Genomic DNA, 19,088 nt, shown 5'->3' on the forward strand with positions numbered 1-19,088 from the left:
TTTGTTTTGTTGACATGGAGTGATGTGTCAGGAAAATAACACTCAGAGGGCCCTCACCTCCTCCCTGTAGGCCGTCTGGTCATTGTTGGTAATCAAGCCTACCACTGTAGTGTCGTCTGCAAACTTGATGATTGAGTTGGAGGCGTGCATGGCCACGCAGTCGTGGGTGAACAGGGAGTACAGGAGAGGGCTCAGAACGCACCCTTGTGGGGCCCCAGTGTTGAGGATCAGCGGGGTGGAGATGTTGTTACCTACCCTCACCACCTGGGGGCGGCCTGTCAGGAAGTCCAGTACCCAGTTGCACAGGGCGGGGTTGAGACCCAGGGTCTCGAGCTTGATGACAAGTTTGGAGGGTACTATGGTGTTAAATGCTGAGCTGTAGTCGATGAACAGCATTCTCACATGGGTATTCCTCTTGTCCAGATGGGATAGGGCAGTGGGCAGTGTGCAGTGTGATGGTGATTGCGTCGTCGGTGGACCTATTGGGGCAGTAAGCAAATTGGAGTGGGTTTAGGGTATCAGGTAGGGTGGAGGTGATATGGTCCTTGACTAGTCTCTCAAAGCACTTCATGATGACGGAAGTGAGTGCTACGAGGCGGTAGTCGTTTAGCTCAGTTACCTTAGCTTTCTTGGGAACAGGAACAATGGTGGCCCTCTTGAAGCATGTGGGAACAGCAGACTGGAATAAGGATTGATTGAATATGTCCGTAAACACACCGGCCAGCTGGTCTGCGCATGCTCTAAGGACGCGGCTGGGGATGCCGTCTGGGCCTGCAGCCTTGCGAGGGTTAACACGTTTAAATGTTTTACTCACGTTGGCTGCAGTGAAGAAGAGTCCGCAGGTTTTGGTAGAGGGCCGTGTCAGTGGCACTGTATTGTCCTCAAAGCTGGCAAAGAAGTTGTTTCGTCTGTCTGGGAGCAAGACATCCTGGTCCATGACGGGGCTGATTTTCTTTTTGTTTGCTCTCCCTATTAACAGATACTGTGGAGGGAGTCAGTGGAGAACTACAGCAGGAGCTAATGGCAGAATTTAAGAGTGAGCGAGAGAACGAGAGAGAGAGAGAAACGGAAAGAGAGAAATTTGGCAGCACAGTAGTTTTTAAAATCAGAAATCTACCTTTTGTAAAAGCCTACTTTTTCACATTATCTTTTTTGTTGTCTCTTGTTTTTGGCTGTAATTTGCATTAATGTGCTCCAAGCTGAGTGGAGAGAGAGACGCAAGGGGGGTACAGAATTGCTGCCTAATCAGTCAATTCCAGCTAGGTGTTTGTGTGAGTATGTCTATGTCTATGTGTGTGTGTGTGTGGGGGGGGGGGGGGGGGGGGGGGGGCGACGACATGTCTAGCATCCCAAATGCGGCCTGGGTAATGAAAGCATCATTACTATGAGTAAAGCTGGGGCGACTCGGCCCCTGAGAAAGTGCTTACTGAGGTCTGAGAGCAATGACTCCTGTCTCCACTACTCTCTCATTCTGCCATTAGTCCCAGGCTGTCTCCGTGTTTACCAGGAGATTACTGGAGTATTTTGAAGAATATAAGGTGACATAATAAACCCCCCCAGCCGTGATCAGTAAAGTAGGGAGTTAAGCAGGTAAGGGTTGTTTGTGAGGAGAAAACAGCTTCTGCTGGATGTCAGTGACTGGCTTTCAAATCAAATCCTAACAGAACTTGATAAGTGATGCATCTCCATCTTGGTGAGTGTACTTGAGACCTAAATAGTTGCATTAGCTCCCTCAGCCAATGCCTAGGCATCAGCTAACACAGTCTTGAAAGCAGACAACCCTGGTTCCATAGCATGTCGGTCACACACAGAGCTCAGCAACCAAGTCTGTCAATCAAGGCATCTAACAGGACCAGCAACCAAGTATGTCAATCAAGGCATCTAACAGGACAGGACCCAATCCCAACCACACCACCAGCAGATAGTAAAAGGGCCCAGTGATATAAGTGTCATAGCTCATACCCAGCACCAGAGGATTTAGATGAGGGAGAGGTGGTAAAACGCCTGCTTGTCAGGAGGGAAATGAGCAGGCGTTGGTTCACACACACTCATTCTGCTTTTGATGGGATTAACCCATTGGCTCACAGCCCTGCACCTTTCCGATATGGAGAGAGAGCTGTCAATCAGAGAGAGCTCAACGTCTCCGTGGTTAGTGGCCCACAGACCTAAGTGGCTAGCTAAGGCATTTTATGGTAGATGCCACGTTAGGAAAATGTTGAGAACACCAATACACACGGACAGTAGTGGACACAGTGCATGATATGATATCTGTACCATTACCATTTCAATGAATATGGTTGACTGTGATGGTTTGTTAGAGTCTCAACATTTTATATTATTACCGTAACTACCTATCACACACACACATGATGCAAGTGGAGAATGGCGATAGTCTAGCATTGGAATAATAAATATGAATAGCTTACCTCACCCTTTACAGACGGAAAAACTATTTTTACGCCACTTCGCTACCGAAGTGACTTTCAGGTTAGAATTTACGCAGCAGGTTAGGAAACTGAGTAAAAGGTTAGGAAAATGGTTAGGGTTAGCGAACATGCTCTCCTAACCTGCTACGAAAATCACTTGTGTGTCCCCTTTACGGTAATTAGGGGAAACTCTCATCCAACGTTAGTGCAATAGCGGAAGCCAGTGAATCAGGTAGCTTGATTTAACTACCACTCCACTGTGTGTCTTTAAGTGGGATTCTCCGGCGCCGGGCGAGAGGAGGGGTTGGCGTGACGCTGGCTACGATGCCTTTGCTCTTTGGTGCTGAGCTGAGCAACGCTCTTCACCTGCAGATGAGAGAGCGAGGGAAGTAGGGACGGGCTTTCTACTTCTGAAGAGCTTACCACTGGAAGCGCGGAGCACAGGGGGAACAAACCAGCTATCACAAGGCGGGGAAATTATACAATTACCAGAGAAGAAATACGAGCCATTTCCAGCTCAAGCAGCCTCCGCTTGCTTGCAATGATGAAAACTGTCTCCATTCTCATGCTGACAGCAGCCTTACAACTGGCCACGTTTTGGGTGAGATTTCCCATTTTACTATAACATTATGGAAGTGTTGCGATCCAATGCTGCTCACAGTGTTACAGAGCGCACATTTTTAGAGACAGTTAAAATGTGTTGGGTTGATCCTGAACTTGTTTATTCTATTTCGACTGACTTGTTCTCCAACACAAGAGCTTTCTTTTCGAAGCGCAGCGTCAGCCTTTATATTTAATATTATTCCCCAACAAGATCTGCCATTGAATGAGAACTGTCTTTCGTTTTCTCACACAACACTCAACCTGGTCTCAAAGCATTTCGTATTAGCCTAGCACAAATAATGTATAGTGTATAGCGTAGGCTGGAGGAAATGATTTAAGAATATTCTCACCACCGCTTTACCCCTCAATCAAATTCTGACTGAATTGATGCCGTGCGCTAGATACCCTCACATGGGCTATGTATTATCTTTTTAATTTCCTTGATATTCATTGAGCGAGTGATAATGGTGCGAAATGCTGTGTTTTTTATTTCCTTATTTTAACGAAGCTGTTAGTCTAACGTTACCTCCACACCTCACAAATGCAACTAGTTAGCTACTTAGGCTATAGGATTTTCCTATCCTTAACTCGTTTGTTATATGAGCCAACTTTATTGAAACAAATATTTTACTTATGTCCTATGTCCAGCTCCAAATATAGCATTAAAGTATAAAAAGGCGAATGTTTAATTTGCTATACGTCAAAAACGAATTACATTCTCCGCAATCCAGTAAGAGGGACCGTTTTGGTGTTCCAAACTTGCTTGGTGTTGCCGGCGTATAGTAGGGCGCAGTCGGGTTTTGTCTTCCCCACACATAACATGCAGTCTGCCTCCTCTAGCCCAGTGGCGTGATCTAGGGTCGCCTGGATTCCGCATTGTTGGAAAATGATAGATGCATTGGCATTTCAATGGTACGCTTGAATTATCATCGTCATTAGGCTACCAGGAGTGACAGATGTGTGAAGGTATGGATATCACCATAGTACAGCTCTAAAGTTATTTAAATGGAGCTGAAGCTTTCCACTGTAACTAACGTGTATCACACACACGCACATCACTCACGCACACACACACTCAACTGGTGTGTGTGTGTCGTCTGTGTGCGTGTGGAGGCAGCATTATTTATCCCACACAATGAGCCCTCATTAAATTCTCTGTGCCCTCTGGCAGTTTGAGTGTCATTCCCAGTTAGTGGAGAGAAAATTAATATCAGATAAGCTTCCACCTGCTTCCAGTAGATACCTCCACTGCCCCCTGTAGTGAGGACCCTACCAAACCACACCTGCTAGTACTCAGTCTACCGGGTCTACGGGATAAATAGAAACAACTTTCATGTATTGGACTAATGTATGTTGAATTAGTGTTTAATTAATTAAAAGCACATTTAAAATGTGTAACAAAAATACTCAGCTGCACATTCAATCCAACTTGCTTTAATGCTGCACTGGAATTTGTCTATAAAGTTGTTAATCAAAACTGATCCCTGATTTGGATTGAATAGGGCTCAGAGTCCCAGTATGTAGACAGACCCCTTGATGGTGGTCTGGGGGAGATCTGGAGCAGGGTGGATCAGCTCTGCAGCCACCAAGGGAATATCTTTGTTGTGGTAATTAGGCGTGTGTGTGTGTGTGTGTGTGTGTGTGTGTGTGTGCGCATCCGTGTCGTCCACACACTCCAAATCCCTTGAGTGCCCATATCTGTTATGTCTGTTCCCCCTGTCCTATTTCCAGACTGTAATGAACAATGGGTCAAACAAGCCTCGTTCTCTTCTGATTATTTGAAAAGTGTTATGTTATCTTGATATTCACTGCCGAACAACTGTGTATTTATTTCACCTGAATGCCCCGGCAGCAGATAGATCACATTCACAAGCCCAGTGGTGGAAAGGGAGCCATGGTAATCTCTATCTCTCCTGTATAGCTGCTGCCAAGACATAAGCACTTCCATTCAGCTTTCAGGGTCAGAGAAGCAACTGAATCCATGGATTCCATGTTTCTAGATGTCTCACCAACAATGTATTCTCTTTTCTCTCCCAGGGGACTAATGGAAAGCTCGTGTCCAAAGCCCCCTGCAGACCCGGCTTCTCACAAAGTTTTTACTCCGTGCTTATTTCAAGGGATGTACTGCAAGGCCGGAGCATACTTCAAGGTAAGTTCTTTAACTTTTCACTTCTCTCTTTCAGAGGAGAGAGCGGAAGGCGAGCGCACAAGCTGCTCCCCGCTTTAATGACAGTGAAAGGAAATCTGGATAATGGCATTTGCTTGGTTTCTTGTGGTGCCTGGTGAGGTCGACTCACTTTCCGAGACAGAGCATGCCTCCCTCCATCAAGGCTTGCAGTGGTGGAGTGTGTGTGTGTGCAGATGTGCAGGGATTTGAATTGCTTTTTATTTGAGGTTGATTACGTTGTTACACGCATTTTTACATTATTTCAACATTTACAAAAATACATTCACATGCATTGCACGCATATGGCCACACACATGCGCATACGCACACCCAAACGCCTACACACAAACACATACACACACAGGATCCGTTGCAGCTTTGTGGAGAAGGTATTTTCTGGAGCTGCAGGGTCAGTGTATGTCAGTGTATCACTTTTGCAATGCTGGGCTCAACACTGCTTTAGCAAATGAAAACACCTTTAATCTTCTCTTGTTCTTCTCTGGTTGTCTTTCATCTAATTGAAACAAATATCACTTTTTCACTGCTGTAGTGTTTACTTTTGAACATTCAAACACAATACCCCCCTCTAGCTCACTTTTGTGAGGACATTTAATGCAGATGATCACGTTGGTGATGTGCATCATCCACCATCACCACCACCACCACCACCATCACCACCACCACCACCACCACCATCACCACCACTACCTCTAACAACATCACCACCACCTTCTCCAACACCATCACCACCACCCCCATCAGCACCACCACCATCAGCACCACCACCATCAGCACCACCAGCTCCAGCACCACCTCCATCATCCTCACCACCATCACCACCCCCACCCCCATTACCACCACCACATCAACACCACCTTCAACACCACCATCACCACCATCACCACCACCACCACCACCACCACCACTACCTCTAACACCATCACCACCACCCCCACCACCACCACTACCTCTAACACCATCACCACCACCCCCATCACCACCACCCCCATCACCACCACCACCATCAGCACCACCACCTCCAGCACCACCTCATCATCACCACCATCAGCATCACCACCACCTCCAACAGCATCACCACCACCCCCATCACCACCCCCATATCAACACCACCTTCAACACCACCATCATCACCTCCTCCAACACCACCATCACCACCATCACCACCATCACCACCACCACCACCACCACCACCACCATCACCACCATATTTGTCTTGACTTTTAGCAATTTAAGCAATTACTCTGTGAATCAACTTAGTTTGAATAGCCGATAGTGCAGGAAATCGAATCGACATCCTGTGTCTAATCTCGCAGGGCTCCTGCAAATATAGGCTAATTAGAATCTTCTATTGATCCCAATGGTTTTACCTCGTAGCCCCACTAAGCTGCATTGTTGTGCTGGGGGCCAGCACAACAATGCAGTGACTCTAACAGGCCTGTTAAAGTCACAGCTGGATCCAGTCTCTGACATGCACTGTGATCCTTCAGACATCATTAAGTAGATACCATCATGCACTGTGATCCTTCAGACATCATTAAGTAGATATCATCATGCACTGTGATCCTTCAGACATCATTAAGTAGATATCATCATGCACTGTGTTCCTTCAGACATCATGCACTGTGATCCTTCAGACATCATTAAGTAGATACCATCATGCACTGTGATCCTTCAGACATCATTAAGTAGATATCATCATGCACTGTGATCCTTCAGACATCATTAAGTAGATATCATCATGCACTGTGTTCCTTCAGACATCATGCACTGTGATCCTTCAGACATCATTAAGTAGATACCATCATGCACTGTGATCCTTCAGACATCATTAAGTAGATATCATCATGCACTGTGATCCTTCAGACATCATTAAGTAGATATCATCATGCACTGTGTTCCTTCAGACATCATGCACTGTGATCCTTCAGACATCATTAAGTAGATATCATCATGCACTGTGATCCTTCAGACATCATTAAGTAGATATCATCATGCACTGTGATCCTTCAGACATCATTAAGTAGATATCATCATGCACTGTGATCCTTCAGATATCATTAAGTAGATGCCATCATGCACTGTGTTCCTTCAGACATCATTAATGATCCTTTAGACATCATTAAGTAGATACCATCATGCACTGTGATCCTTCAGACATCATTAAGTAGATGCCATCATGCACTGTGATCCTTCAGACATCATTAAGTAGATACCATCATGCACTGTGATCCTTCAGACATCATTAAGTAGATGCCATCATGCACTGTGATCCTTCAGACATCATTAAGTAGATACCATCATGCACTGTGATCCTTCAGACATCATTAAGTAGATATCATCATGCACTGTGATCCTTCAGACATCATTAAGTAGATACCATCATGCACTGTGATCCTTCAGACATAATTAAGTAGATATCATCATGCACTGTGATCCTTCAGACATCATTAATGATCCTTTAGACATCATTAAGTAGATATCATCATGCACTGTGATCCTTCAGACATCATTAAGTAGGTATCATCATTTTCATGTCAGATGGAATTATACAGATGTGTTTTTCTCATCCTTTTTTATTGGCGCGATGAGGGAATATTGTGTCATGATTTATACTGTTCTGTGTAGTTTAGTTATCATTCAAGGTATTTGGACAGTTTTTTGGCAGATGAATAACTCTCAATGGTGTTATAACAGTGTTATGTGAGTGTGTTATGGGAGTGAGTCGATGTGTTTGTGTCCATGCATTTATTAAGTGTGGGTATGTGTGTGTTTTAGCTGGTGATCACAGTGGGAGTGAGGTAGATAAGGGGTCTCTGAATTTAGTCTAGTATTGGCTACATAGAGGCCTGGCTAAGACAACGAGTGCGAGAGCTACTTGTGAACACGTTCAGTATGCAGCAGTGAAGTCATCAGGCCAGCAGGGGGTGTCAACACAATCGCAAACAATCACTGAGCCAGCCATCACTGGTACACAGGCTGTACAACTCCAACCTGCCATCACTGGTACACAGGCTGTACAACTCCAACCTGCCATCACTGGTACACAGGCTGTACAACTCCAACCTGCCATCACTGGTACACAGGCTGTACAACTCCAACCTGCCATCACTGGTACACAGGCTGTACAACTCCAACCTGCCATCACTGGTACACAGGCTGTACAACTCCAACCTGCCATCACTGGTACACAGGCTGTACAACTCCAACCTGCCATCACTGGTACACAGGCTGTACAACTCCAACCTGCCATCACTGGTACACAGGCTGTACAACTCCAACCTGCCATCACTGGTACACAGGCTGTACAACTCCAACCTGCCATCACTGGTACACCGGTCGTACATTTCCAACCTGCCATCACTGGTACACCGGTCGTACATTTCCAACCTGCCATCACTGGTACACCGGTCGTACAACTCCAACCTGCCGTCACTGGTACACAGGCCGGACAACTCCAACCTGCCATCACTGGTACACAGGCTGTACAACTCCAACCTGCCATCACTGGTACACAGGCTGTACAACTCCAACCTGCCATCACTGGTACACAGGCTGTACAACTCCAACCTGCCATCACTGGTACACAGGCCGTACAACTCCAACCTGCCATCACTGGTACACAGGCCGGACAACTCCAACCTGCCATCACTGGTACACAGGCCGGACAACTCCAACCTGCCATCACTGGTACACAGGCTGTACAACTCCAACCTGCCATCACTGGTACACAGGCTGTACAACTCCAACCTGCCATCACTGGTACACCGGTCGTACATTTCCAACCTGCCATCACTGGTCCACAGGCTGTACATTTCCAACCTGCCATCACTGGTACACAGGCTGTACAACTCCAACCTGCCATCACTGGTACACCGGTCGTACATTTCCAACCTGCCATCACTGGTACACAGGCTGTACAACTCCAACCTGCCATCACTGGTACACAGGCTGTACATTTCCAACCTGCCATCACTGGTACACAGGCTGTACAACTCCAACCCGCCATCACTGGTACACAGGCTGTACAACTCCAACCTGCCATCACTGGTACACCGGTCGTACATTTCCAACCTGCCATCACTGGTACACCGGTCGTACATTTCCAACCTGCCATCACTGGTACACCGGTCGTACATTTCCAACCTGCCATCACTGGTCCACAGGCTGTACATTTCCAACCTGCCATCACTGGTACACAGGCTGTACAACTCCAACCTGCCATCACTGGTACACCGGTCGTACATTTCCAACCTGCCATCACTGGTACACAGGCTGTACAACTCCAACCTGCCATCACTGGTACACAGGCTGTACAACTCCAACCTGCCATCACTGGTACACAGGCTGTACAACTCCAACCTGCCATCACTGGTACACAGGCTGTACAACTCCAACCTGCCATCACTGGTACACCGGTCGTACATTTCCAACCTGCCATCACTGGTACACAGGCCGGACAACTCCAACCTGCCATCACTGGTACACAGGCTGTACAACTCCAACCTGCCATCACTGGTACACCGGTCGTACATTTCCAACCTGCCATCACTGGTACACAGGCCGGACAACTCCAACCTGCCATCACTGGTACACAGGCCGGACAACTCCAACCTGCCATCACTGGTACACAGGCTGTACAACTCCAACCTGCCATCACTGGTACACAGGCTGTACAACTCCAACCTGCCATCACTGGTACACAGGCTGTACATTTCCAACCTGCCATCACTGGTACACAGGCTGTACAACTCCAACCTGCCATCACTGGTACACAGGCTGTACATTTCCAACCTGCCATCACTGGTACACAGGCTGTACAACTCCAACCTGCCATCACTGGTACACAGGCTGTACAACTCCAACCTGCCATCACTGGTACACAGGCTGTACAACTCCAACCTGCCATCACTGGTACACAGGCTGTACAACTCCAACCTGCCGTCACTGGTACACAGGCCGTACAACTCCAACCTGCCATCACTGGTACACAGGCTGTACAACTCCAACCTGCCATCACTGGTACACAGGCCGTATCTGCTAGTTTACACTAGTTAGTAAGTTTGTCTGTTACACCTTTCTAAGCTCACATCTGCAAAAGGCAATGAGAAAGAGATATATGAAATCCCAGAAGTATATGTATGCTAGAAAGATCAGCCACTTCTAAATCCTGTCTCCATTTTCTCTTGTTTGACAGAGATGTTTAAAATCGGCAGTTAAAATAACCCCTGACTGGTTTCCCCACCGAAACAGACATATAATCCATATAAACCCTGGAATCCATTACAGGAGAGCGTAGAGGCAGTTATGGTTTTACTTATCTGACGTTTATGGCTTGTCTGTTCCTCTGTGTTATTTTAAATGCCCCTGTAGGAGTCACATCTCCACTTCCTTCAGGTCACAGCTAACGGAGACTAGAGACACACCGTCATATGGGTGTCTGACCACACAGCTACAGTGGAAACGCACACGCACACACACGTATACACACCCACATGTATACACACCCACACGTATACACACCCACACGTATACACACCCACACGTATACACACACACACGTATACACACCCACACGTATACACACCCACACGTATACACACCCACACGTATACACACCCACGTGTATACACACCCACGTGTATACACACACACGTGTATACACACACACACGTGTATACACACACACACGTGTATACACACACACACGTGTATACACACACACACGTGGATACACACACACGTGGATACACACACACGTGGATACACACCCACAGGTATACACACCCACAGGTATACACACCCACAGGTATACATACCCACAGGTATACATACCCACAGGTATACACACCCACAGGTATACACACACACGTGGATACACACACACGTGGATACACACACACGTGTATACACACACACGTGGATACACACACACGTGGATACACACACACGTGGATACACACACACGTGGATACACACACACGTGGATACACACACACGTGGATACACACCCACGTGGATACACACCCACGTGGATACACACCCACGTGGATACACACCCACGTGGATACACACCCACATGTATACACACCCACATGTATACACACCCACATGTATACACACCCACATGTATACACACACGTGGATACACACACACAGGTATACACACCCACATGTATACACACCCACATGTATACACACACACGTGGATACACACACAGGTATACATACACACAGGTATACATACACACAGGTATACATACACACATGTATACACACCCACATGTATACACACCCACACGTATACACACACATAAATACACACACATATATATATATATACACACACAGTGTGATTTACAGGGCTCGGCCGGTGGATGTAACTTTGGTAAGGGTGTCACAGGAAGCTCCCCTGGAAAGACTTTAATAATAACATTGTTTTGGCCTCCCGGGTGGCGCAGTGGCCGCGACCGGGAGGTCCATGGGGCGACGCACAATTGGGCTAGCGTCGTCCGGGTAAGGGAGGGTTTGGCCGGTAGGGATTTCCTTGTCTCATCGCGCTCCAGCGACTCCTGTGGCGGGCTGGGCGCAGTGCGTGCTAGCCAAGGGGGCCAGGTACACGGTGTTTCCTCCGACACATTGGTGCGGCTGGCTTCCGGGTTGGAGGCGCGCTGTGTTAAAGAAGCAGTGCGGCTTGGTTGGGTTGTGCTTCGGAGGACGCATGACTTTCGACCTTCGTCTCTCCCGAGCCCGTACAGGAGTTGTAGCGATGAGACAAGATAGTAATTACTAGCGATTGGATACCACGAAAATTGGGGAGAAAAGGGGATAAAAAAAAAATAAAAAAAAATAAAAAAAAATAATAATAACATTGTTTAACCCAGAACTGTCAGGCAGGGCAAATAATAACATTGTTTAACCCAGAACTGTCAGGCAGGGCAAGAGTAATGACACACACATGCACACATGCACGCACGCACGCACGCACACACACACACACACACACACACAGATGAGGGCAGGCGTAATGGGAGAGACAGAACAAGGGCCTGGGACGTGACAGGGGTTTCAGGGTCTTGAGAGGCAGAGGGGGAGAAGGGTAAAGGGTCAGGGGGAGATGGACAGGGAGGGGGGTTGGGTTTATCATAGTAGGCATAGGGAAGATGAGCAGATGGTTATCGGCATAGTGCAGGGGAAGGTCGCAGGGGACTAGGTGCTAGGTACTTGACTCTAGGAGAGATTACCATGGAGGAGCATTAGGGAGTTAAATTATGACTATTGTAGCTTAGGGGCTTCTTCAAGATTCAAGCTGGGGGTCATAGGTTGAGCAGTCATTGTAATGTTGGGGTGCTGAGGAGATAAGATCGGAGGGGTGGAAGGTTAGAGTGGGTCCTCACCCCCCGACAAGGGGGACTGTCAGGAGTTCAGTTGAGGGTGCCCAGATTCCTTGCTGTGACTGGGCTTCATTACAGGGCTCTCAGATATGACATGTTCTTTATCATAGAGGCACAGACCCTTAGAGTCAGAACACCGCCACACCTGGTTTACATCAGCTGGGGCTACAACACGGTCTGATTGACAAACACGCCTGTTCCCACAGACCAACACAGAGATTTCATCACCTAGGATCCAGGAACCAACTTCACATAAAATCTGCATTAGTCACAGCCTTATTGTGTTAAATGGTTTGGTTACAGTATGTCTGATATTTAATGTTCTCTGCAGAGTGATCTCCTTGTGTTTTGAGCATGAAGTATTCTGTCTGCTTATTCAGCCCCAGTGTGGTGGGCTATAGTGGGTCCAGGCCAGATTGAACCGGACAAACAGAGCTAGGTGGTTTAACCTCATCCTATGTGTCCCTGTGCTGATTCTATTACTACTAATGAGAGCCATGTCATGTGGTTTCAGCCCAATGGACCTGGTCCTTTGTTTGGGTTGGTGGTGGTTTTGGGCAGTGTCAGTTATACGTGGGTGTGTGAAGGAGTGTGTATGTGTGTGTGTGCACTTCACTATTCTGGCCTCAAATGCCCTCCATTCTTTTTTAATAACAATCCCAATGGAATACACACTCTCACTGAATTGACCAGTTGTTTGAATCAGGCCCAGTACCCCATCATCTAGAGTACCCACTGGGCACACACTGGTTGAATCAACATTGTTTCCACATAATTTCAATGAAATTACGTTGAACCAACGTTTTATAAATGTTGAATTGACATATGTGCCCAGTGGGTAAAGGCCTAACAAAAGAAAGGCATAACAAATTTTTTGGAGGACATGATCCTGTGCTTTCTTGGCCAGACTCAACCTCTAGGCCTTTACATATAGGCACGCTCAGTTATCCTCCAGGCTACCTCAGGGGGAAGGAGCTACGAGGGTGCCCAAACCAGGAGAGATGTCCTGGGATTGAGGTCAGGAGTGTGCAGACACAACACACAGGCACACAGTTTGTGTATGGCAGTGCAGTACACTACCAGACACAAACACATGCATGTGTGTAGGCAGCCAGGCAAACATGCACGCCCACACACATGCACTCACACATTGCATGTTCATTCCATAGTGTACAGTGGCTTGCAAAAGTATTCACCCCCTTGGCATTTTTCCCATTTTGTTGCTTTTCAACCTGGAATTAAAGTAGATTTTTTGGGGGGTTTGTATCATTTGATTTACACAACATGCCTACCACTTTGAAGATGCAAAATATTTCTTTATCCTGAAACAAACAAGAAGTAAGACAAAAAAACAGAACTTGAGCGTGCATAACTATTCACCCCCCCAAAGTCAATACTTTGTTGAGTCACCTTTTGCAGCAATTACAGCTGCAAGTCTCTTGGGGTATGTCTCTATAAGCTTTGCACATCTGGCCACTGGGAGTTTTGCCCATTCTTCAAGGCCAAACTGCTCCAGCTCCTTCAAGTTGGATGGGTTCCGCAGGTGTACAGCAATCTTTAAGTCATACCACAGATTCTCAATTGGATTGAGGTCTGGACTTTGACTAGGCCATTCCAAGACATTTAAATGTTTCCCCTTAAACCACCCGAGTGTTGCTTTAGCAGTGTGCTTAGGGTCATTGTCCTACTGGAAGGGGAATCTCTGTCCCAGTCTCAAATCTCTGGAAAAATGAAACGGGTCATTTTTTAAATAATGGATTTAGTGGTGCTCCATGGGATGTTCAAAGTTTCGCATATATTGTTTTATAACCCAACGCTGATCTGTACTTCTCCACAACTTTGTCCCTGACCTGTTTGGAGAGCTCTTTGGTCTTCATGGTGCCACTTGCTTGGGGGTGCCCCTTGCTTAGTGGTGTTGCAGACTCTGGGGCCTTTCGGAACAGGTGTATATATACTGAGATCATATGACACTTAGATTACACACAGATGGAATTTATTTAACTTATTATGTGACTTCTGAAGGTAATTGGTTGCACCAGATCTTATTTAGGGGCTTCATAGCAAAGGGGGTGAATACATATGCACGCACCACTTTTCCATTTTCCATTTTTGGAATTTTCATTTCACTTTACCAATTTGGACTATTTTGTGTTTGTCCATTACATAAAATATAAATAAAAATCAATTTAAATGACAGGTTGTAATGTAACAAAATAGGAAAAACACCAACGGGGATGAATACTTTTGTAAGGCACTGTATCAGTGACCCCCTGACACTCCATTCCTAAGGCTGCATTGTGGGTGTCAACAGATAGGCAAACAGTGACACTGATCTCATTCAGGTTTTGGTTTAGTGTGGGTTTCTATTTTTCCTCCCCCTCTCACCTTCCTACTCGGCTGTTAACTCCTGCCTGCTCTCTCGTATCCGTGGAATATTCTGGTGCCGCGCTGCCCTCCGCAGGGTTAAATCACCCACTCACTCCGAGGCTAGGAGACCTGGCAGTGAGGGCTTTAGCATTCAGAATGAAACAAATTGATTTGAGCTGCAGTTTTTCCAGGGTAATAGCTCCTAAATTCCCTGTCAGGTTGCATTCGGAAACCCCCCGGTGACGAGTCTTTCTCGCTGCGGTCCGAAAGGCTTGCTGGAGAAGGGCTTCCTTGTATCTCTGAGGCGGAGCTCTGTAGTCATGTGACACACCTATAGATAATCACATAGAAAGGGCTGCTTGTGTGATTATGCTGTAGTGTGAGTACAGTTACCAGTTTACATTTAACCATGGATATTCATATTAGTTTTGAAACCAGTTTTCCAGAATTTCCTCTATTGCAACCAACTGTTGATTCACTTACCATATCCAAAGTAGATAGAGCATACCACTGCATTCATGACAGTGTATGCAGAGGGTAGAATCCGGGCCATACAAACACAGACCAATGTTGTCACCTGCAATAAATAATGTATCTCTATAGTATCCTGGCTCTACACCACACATCAAAAATACGTTTAGGACAAAAGTAACTTTTGCAAGTGCTACATTCAATGGTTCACCGAACTTAGGCCAAACACACCCTTTTTCGGTGATTCACTGTTTTTGGCTGTGTGGACAGAACATATAGTTGGCAATGAGGCCCTTTATCCACAAGTTCTTCTGACTCTGGAGAAGTAGATACAGGGCCTCATTGCCAAAATCCTGAAGTATCGCTTTAAGTGTGCTTTGAAAAACAGACTTACAGGAGTCTGAAATAAAATATGTGTTTTTTCTCTTCCTTCCCCAAGCTAACAGAGGTTGGAATGGTTATTTTTTCTTTCCTCTCTCTCAAACCGAATTAACATGGTTTTGATTTCCTGTTTACACATCTTAAACCCCAAATCTATACACAGCACAACCACAGGCCTTGGTGGTTCTATTGTCTATTAGAGGCCACCTCACTGCATTCAGACGAGGTGGGAATCTTTGTTCTGTTGCTTTCTTTCTCTCTTGCTCTTTTTTTCTCTCTCCCTCAAATTCTTTATCTGATTTATTCTCCCTTTTCTTCTTGTTCTCTCTCTTTCTCCCAAGTTCTCTCATTCTCTATCTGTTACCTCTGTCTGTTGATGTCAATCTTTCTCTTGTCATCTTGGGGTGGCAGAGTAGCCTAGTGGTTAGAGTGTTAGGCTGGTAACTGAAAGGTTGCAAGATCAAATCCCTGAGTTGACAAGGTCAAAATGTGTTGTTCTGCCCCTGAACAAGGCAGCTAACCCACTGTTCTTAGGCTGTGATTGAAAATAACAATGTGTTCTTATTAACTGATTTGCCTTGCTTAATAAATAATGATCTTTCTCTAATGTTTCACAGACTTCCTCCATATCATGTCTCATCCACCCCTCCATCCTACCAAGTTTCAAATCTGTTACAGTATTATGAGAATTCATCTTTTTTATTTATGTGTTTAACGTTGTGAAATCATGTGGAGTAAATTCAGTGTCTCTCACCCCAACTGTTTTAGCTATTTGTGGACAACTCAGCTTTGCAGACACATACGTTCTCCTTGATGGGATTTGTAACTGACATTACATTTTGTTGAATGTTGGAGTTGAGCAGTGATGGACACTGCAGTACTGCAGTCCTGGTTTATACTCAGTCAGGTCAAAGGTTAATGCTCCCTTGGGGAGACGTTTGGAATCTCCAGTCGACACAGATGTACTAAACATGTAACTTCAGCTGTGATGTATGTGTGAGATGATGAATGTAGATTTTCCAGTGAGGCTCGTAAAAATGTGTGCTGCGATGAGTTAAGCATATGGGTGGGGGGGTTTGTTTGGTGGAATATGGTTGAGCTTGGGTAGTGTGTGTGTGTGTGTGTCAGGGAGCAGGGCAGGGGTCCATTGCCACCGTGGAGGTGAGTAATCCACCAGTGCCTGTGAGGCTTCCCCCTACCCGGTCATTAGAAAGACATCCTGTAGGAAAGGAGAGCAAGCAAGTGGTAGACATTATTTTTTAATGAGATTTTCGACATCTTCAAGGAGAGAAAGAGATTGAGTTACTGTGTTGTGTGTGAGAAGTGTGCGTGCCTTTCATCTGCTAGGTGCATTAAGAGACCTCCTGGCTGGTATGGTGTCCCTTATGGGGTCCTGGAGGACTGGGGTTATGGCTATACTGAAGACCTTAAAGCAGTTTCAATAATTTACATGGACTCTAGACTCTTAAATGCACAGATGGCCCTTATGTGCTTCAAGGAGGGCGGCGAGATGACAAGAGGGCACTGGTCTTGAGAGACACACACACACGCTATGCACATACACGCAAACATGCACACAAACACATACACACATACATTATCCTGCTGTGTGTCTGTGTGAGAGCAGTGGGACTGCGGGTGTAACGGATGTGAAATGGCTAGCTAGTTAGCGGGTACGCGCTAGTAGCATTTCAATCAGTTACGTCACTTGCTCTGAGACTTTAAGTAGGGTTGCCCCTTGCTTTGCAAGGGCCGCGGCTTTTGTGGAGCGATGGGTAACGACGCTTCGTGGTTGACTGTTGTTGATGTGTGCAGAGGGTCCCTGGTTCGCGCCCGTGTCGGGGCGAGGGGACGACGTAAAGTTATACTGTTACATTGATGCTGTTGACCCGGATCACTGGTTGCTGCGGAAAAGGAGGAGGTTGAAAGGGGGGTGAGTGTAACGGATGTGAAATGGCTAGCTAGTTAGCGGGTACGCGCTAGTAGCATTTCAATCAGTTACGTCACTTGCTCTGAGACTTTAAGTAGGTTTGCCCCTTGCTTTGCAAGGGCCGTGGCCTTTGTGGAGCGATGGGTAACGATGCTTCGTGGGCGACCGTCGTTGATGTGTGCAGAGGGTCCCTGGTTCGCGCCCGTGTTGGGGCGAGGGGAAGGTTTAAAGTTATACTGTTACACGGGAGGTTGTTGTGGCCGTGGCAGATTAGGCGTGTACAGTGGCTGTGTTAAACTGTCTCTGCTGTCTGGGCTGAAATAGTTTAGTTGTTCTGAGGAGCTAGCGAGCTTCTCATTCCCTGGGCCCTGGGCTGTTATTCTGTCTGGAATACTCAGGACGGACAGAGATTATGCCGGCACGATAACGATAAGCTCCAAGGCGGTTTTCTCTTTCCTCAAGAATCCCACTGACCATGTCCTTCAGCAAGGCTGATCGTATAGAAAAAAAATCCTCTCCTCGCAACACGAGAGCTGGAGCTGAGGAGGCCAGGGATAAAGCTTTATACGATCCAACACACACTGTCCCTTATTTAATATTCTCTTCACATGCACACATGGACACACACACAACATGTATGCACGCCAATACGCGCTCGTACACATACACATACACACATGCACACACACAAACACACACACACCCAGGATGATTTTTACAAAGACAATCCTTCACTGTGTGCTGAAAGGTAATATTAAATAGAGATTATGATGCCATTATCAGTCATTTGGAGAAGAGAGATAGTCAGTATCGTAGGGTCTTTGTGCCTTTTAGTCTGAATTTCTCATATGTGACCGACCAGCTCGATTCGGTCTTATGTAGCGAAATTAGAAATTGTGTTTTTTACATTGGATAATAGTAGAGACTCAGAGCTAGAAAATGGTATATCATAGACTAAAGTTGAGAAACAATGGGAAAGTCATTTTGAGAAAATGGCCATTGAATTTTTTGGTACCTACTGGAGAGCTTTTCTTTGTCTACACCCATTCAGCATCGTTCACAACCTTTTAAGCTTTAGCCCCACCCATCTTTTTAAGGATTGACATGTGAGGCTATGTACTAAAAAACCAAAGATTGTCTGGTTTATACTACGGGTGTGTTCATAAATTTAATCTGGAGTGCCAGAGTGTGCTCTCGGTGTTCGTAAACTCAGAGCGTTGTCAGATTGGTCATTCGTAAATTCAGAGCGTTTCACTCTCGGAGCGTTCAGAGCGCACACTGGACACTCTGGCCGAGAAGTAGGGTTGATCCCAGCGTTCAGAGCGCACACT

General features: G+C 46.2%; 1 protein-coding gene across 2 annotated transcripts in view; it reads left to right on the forward strand.

The window, feature by feature from the left end:
- The first annotated feature begins 2,649 nt into the window (after window positions 1-2,649).
- The window catches only part of LOC129861188 (cadherin-4-like), a 532,557-nt gene continuing 516,118 nt past the window's right edge, over window positions 2,650-19,088 (forward strand). Inside the window, exons 1-2 of one of the 2 annotated variants that reach the window (XM_055932380.1) lie at window positions 2,650-3,027; window positions 5,067-5,178. In XM_055932380.1, coding sequence (XP_055788355.1) covers window positions 2,968-3,027; window positions 5,067-5,178 — 172 coding nt within the window. In that variant the 5' untranslated portion in view covers window positions 2,650-2,967. The remainder of the gene's footprint in view (window positions 3,028-5,066; window positions 5,179-19,088) is intronic. The other variant, XM_055932379.1, reaches the window with a different exon arrangement.

The sequence above is a fragment of the Salvelinus fontinalis genome, chromosome 8 (genome assembly GCF_029448725.1).
Source record: "Salvelinus fontinalis isolate EN_2023a chromosome 8, ASM2944872v1, whole genome shotgun sequence".
Lineage (NCBI taxonomy): Eukaryota > Metazoa > Chordata > Actinopteri > Salmoniformes > Salmonidae > Salvelinus > Salvelinus fontinalis.